Genomic DNA, 3,310 nt, shown 5'->3' with positions numbered 1-3,310 from the left:
CATGATAGCCATACAAATTGCCATGCCATCAAAACTAGTGCCACAACAACCTTTTACTAGTTATAAGAAGTCAGATACATTAAACATGAAAAGTTAGAAGATGGACAGATGGTATTCATGATAGACGGGTTGAGAATTAGATACACACAATAGTCGAATGTGACAAGTAGTTTTGGGGTTTACATAACCACCTTTTTTTGGTCCGCGACCTGCTTGTTATACATCAGAACCATTTTTTTATGTTCAAATAACTAAAATCTTCCTAAACGGAATTTAAAAGACTGATTTAACAGCTATCCTAAATTCCTAATGTATAGCCACACAAATATCATATGCATCAAAACAAGAAGCAAAAAGAGAACAAGTAACAAAAGAAACAACATCTATCATATTAAAAAGAACTTATCCTGTTAAAAGCAGGCTGGTAATCAGCCAGAGCACCGCGCTTTTCGCCACCAAATTCACCGGGAGGTCCTCTCAGCCCACCTCTATATCCATCCCTATCACCAAACCTCGGCCTATCTCCATCAAATCTCGGTGGGCCACTAAAATGACAAACCACACCAATTAAACCCTCAATATCATTAAACCTTAACCATATGTGTATATCTAGGTGAAATAAGTGTTCAGAAATTAGATTTTTGTAACTTGTGTCTTTGTTTTTCTGTTAGAGCATAGTTCTTAACAATATGTGTATATCTAGTCAAAGATGCTAGCCTTATCACAAGGTAATCACAGCTATTTGATTTTTAATTTCTCCAGGTTGTAACATTTTAACTAAATTTGTCTTCTAACAATTACAATCCTTGCCTTAATCAGATACTACACAACACCCAAAAAGTGTAGATCTAAAAGTTATAGGAGGATCAAAGTTAGTTATTGTCCAGATGCACAAAAACAAAAAAAATTATGTGCCTTAATCAGATACTACACAATCTCCACTTTTGTTGAGTTCCGCGTAGTATTCTATTAAGCAATTATTGCAATGATAACAAAATGTTGTTTTTATAGAATACACAACTTTAGCTGTTAGAACAGATGCAATAGCTCAAAAAAAGTGACGGCATGGCAATGTTGCTATATTTTTGTAACTTTATTTGAAGTTAGCAAATAAGGTTTCATTTCAAAGTTGCCTTGCCGAAAAATTTTACCTTCTTAAGAGGTTATAATTATTCAGCAAGGAAAACAAATCTCAGAAAATAATCATAAACATTGTAAGCCTCTGTAGTGCACCAAACTATCCAAGGTTGAAAGAATGCACAAAACATTGCTTTGTATCAGATGCATTTTCATTTAAAAGCAGGTATCTATTATGCCAACAAAAAATCTTAAACATAGCATTAACACTGAAGAACTTCAAAAAAATAAGGCACTCTACATACATTACAAACAAATTCAATCAATAAAACGTGAATATGTTCAAACAATTAAAATCTTCCTAAACAACCTTTAAAAGATGGGTTTACCACTTATCCTAAATTCCAAATCTATAACTATAAGTGTCTGCTACACAAATATCATATGCATCAATACAAGAAGCAAAAACAGAACAACTAACAAATGAAAAAATATCTATCACATTAAAAAAACTTACCCTGTGAAAGCAGGCTGGTAATCAGCAGGAGCACCACCCTTTTCGCCATCAAATTCACCGGGAGGCCCTCTCGTCCCACCTCTATATCCATCCCTATTACCAAACCTCGGCCTATCTCCATCAAATCTCGGCGAGCCACTACAATGACAAACCACACCAATTAAACCCTCAAACATCATTAAATCTTAACCAAATTTTAAACTAAAGAAAAAACATTTTCAACAATTACCGAGGGGCATTGGGGGGGGGGGGGGGGGGGGGGACCGGAGGGGCTTAGCAGACTTCTTAAGAGTAGCAGAGACAATGTCAGAAGGAAGGTTCAAATAAGTTCTCAAAAGCTCAATGCCATCATTAGTAAGAAACCAATAGTAATGCATCCATGCAAATGTTTCTTTGACATATTCCTTTGACTTAAAGCTTTGCATGAGCTTAATTAATTGCAAATTTGGGACATCTATTTCTGGGTGTTTTGCCAAGTTGTAATTTTTTTTTGTAAAACATACCCCCTCTATAAACATATATTAAAAAACAATATTACTATTACAAAAGAACACACATACGCTTGACAATACACAAAAACCACAAACAAAGACTAAACAAATGTATCAAAGAGAATAGAGAATTGATTTAGGCTCCAGGTATAGACATTTGCAAACAACAATGAAGAACGATGGCCAATAAAGTCTAGTAACACATATTATACTAACAAAACTTAAAAAAAAAAAATCCTCTCATTCTCTCTAGAGGCAGCACTGCCGGTACTCCTTAAGATTTCTAGGCATCCACACAAAGACGAAAACAAACACGGCGAACATGGAAATTGAGGTGAGTTTCAACGCGGGATACGGAGCAAAAAGCATCAAAAATATGACACAGGGCCCCCACATGTTTGAAAAGGTGTATAGCTTCACTACGACAGGGTGTTTGTGTGGATTGACAGAAAGTATCCATGGTCCCCACCAGAAGATCAACAGAGCGATGCACACCAGATAGTAAACGATAGCTTCCCACCTGTTCACGTTGCCCAACCGACTAATATCCGATCTTATGTTTAACATGGTCGCCTCGAGGGTCGAAACCCCGGCGGAGAGGCCAAAGAAGAAAGAAATAGTTTCCATGTTTCTGTCATTAACATAAACTAATTTATTACTAAAAAGTAAAATAATGGTTGGAAATACAGTATAATAACATACATAATTCATTTAGAAAATTACAATACGAAAAAAAATATGAAACAATAAAACGAAGAACAGAATGAAAGAACTAAATAAAAGAAGCAAACTGAAAAAGTTCCTGCAAGACAAAATAAACGTGATAACAATAAAGAAGAACCAGACTTATGTTTGACACAATTCCTTTAAACAGATTCGTCGTCTGTTCCCAGGGTACACCGGTCAGAGCAGCGTACTGCCGGACGTTGATCACTTGCCTGAAAGAAGAACAGAACACAGGGATGGATGTTGCTACAAGAACGAATATGCAAAGATAGAACAGTGTGTATGTGCTACGAAATGGTGTGTTGTGTGATTCTTTCAAGACCTGATAGGTCCTTATATACACACAAATGTAACTCATATAATTAATCAGAATTAATGGTGATTGAAATTAATTGTCATTAATTTCAGGAGTTACAAGACTAATATTGATTGACATTAATGTCATCAGTTTCAGGAGTTACAAAATACCAAAAGCTTATTCTAGATCCTTCTTAAACGG

At 35.5% G+C, this 3,310-nt stretch overlaps 1 protein-coding gene across 1 annotated transcript; it reads right to left on the bottom strand.

The window, feature by feature from the left end:
* Positions 1-391: 391 nt before the first annotated feature.
* On the bottom strand, positions 392-2,112 carry LOC122588037 (40S ribosomal protein S10-1-like). Its single transcript, XM_043760185.1, has 3 exons — positions 1,859-2,112; positions 1,595-1,732; positions 392-545 (listed from the first exon to the last, which is right to left on the bottom strand). Exons 1-3 carry the CDS (start codon positions 2,110-2,112, stop codon positions 392-394), a joined length of 546 nt encoding a protein of 181 aa, XP_043616120.1.
* Between the last annotated feature and the right edge of the window lie 1,198 nt (positions 2,113-3,310).

The sequence above is a fragment of the Erigeron canadensis genome, chromosome 1, assembly GCF_010389155.1.
Source record: "Erigeron canadensis isolate Cc75 chromosome 1, C_canadensis_v1, whole genome shotgun sequence".
NCBI classification, from domain to species: domain Eukaryota; kingdom Viridiplantae; phylum Streptophyta; class Magnoliopsida; order Asterales; family Asteraceae; genus Erigeron; species Erigeron canadensis.
This window is presented reverse-complemented; position numbering and strand designations above follow the sequence as displayed.

Excerpts from the sequence above, each read along its gene's own strand:
- LOC122588037 (XM_043760185.1), bottom strand. The coding sequence starts at position 2,112 with ATGTTTATAGAGGGGGTATGTTTTACAAAAAAAAATTACAACTTGGCA. Across the intron at positions 1,733-1,858 it reads AAGTCTGCTAAGCCCCTCCG|TGGCTCGCCGAGATTTGATG; the intron begins GTCCCCCCCCCC and ends TTGTCATTGTAG. Across the intron at positions 546-1,594 it reads TACCAGCCTGCTTTCACAGG|TGGCCCACCGAGATTTGATG; the intron begins GTAAGTTTTTTT and ends TTGTCATTTTAG.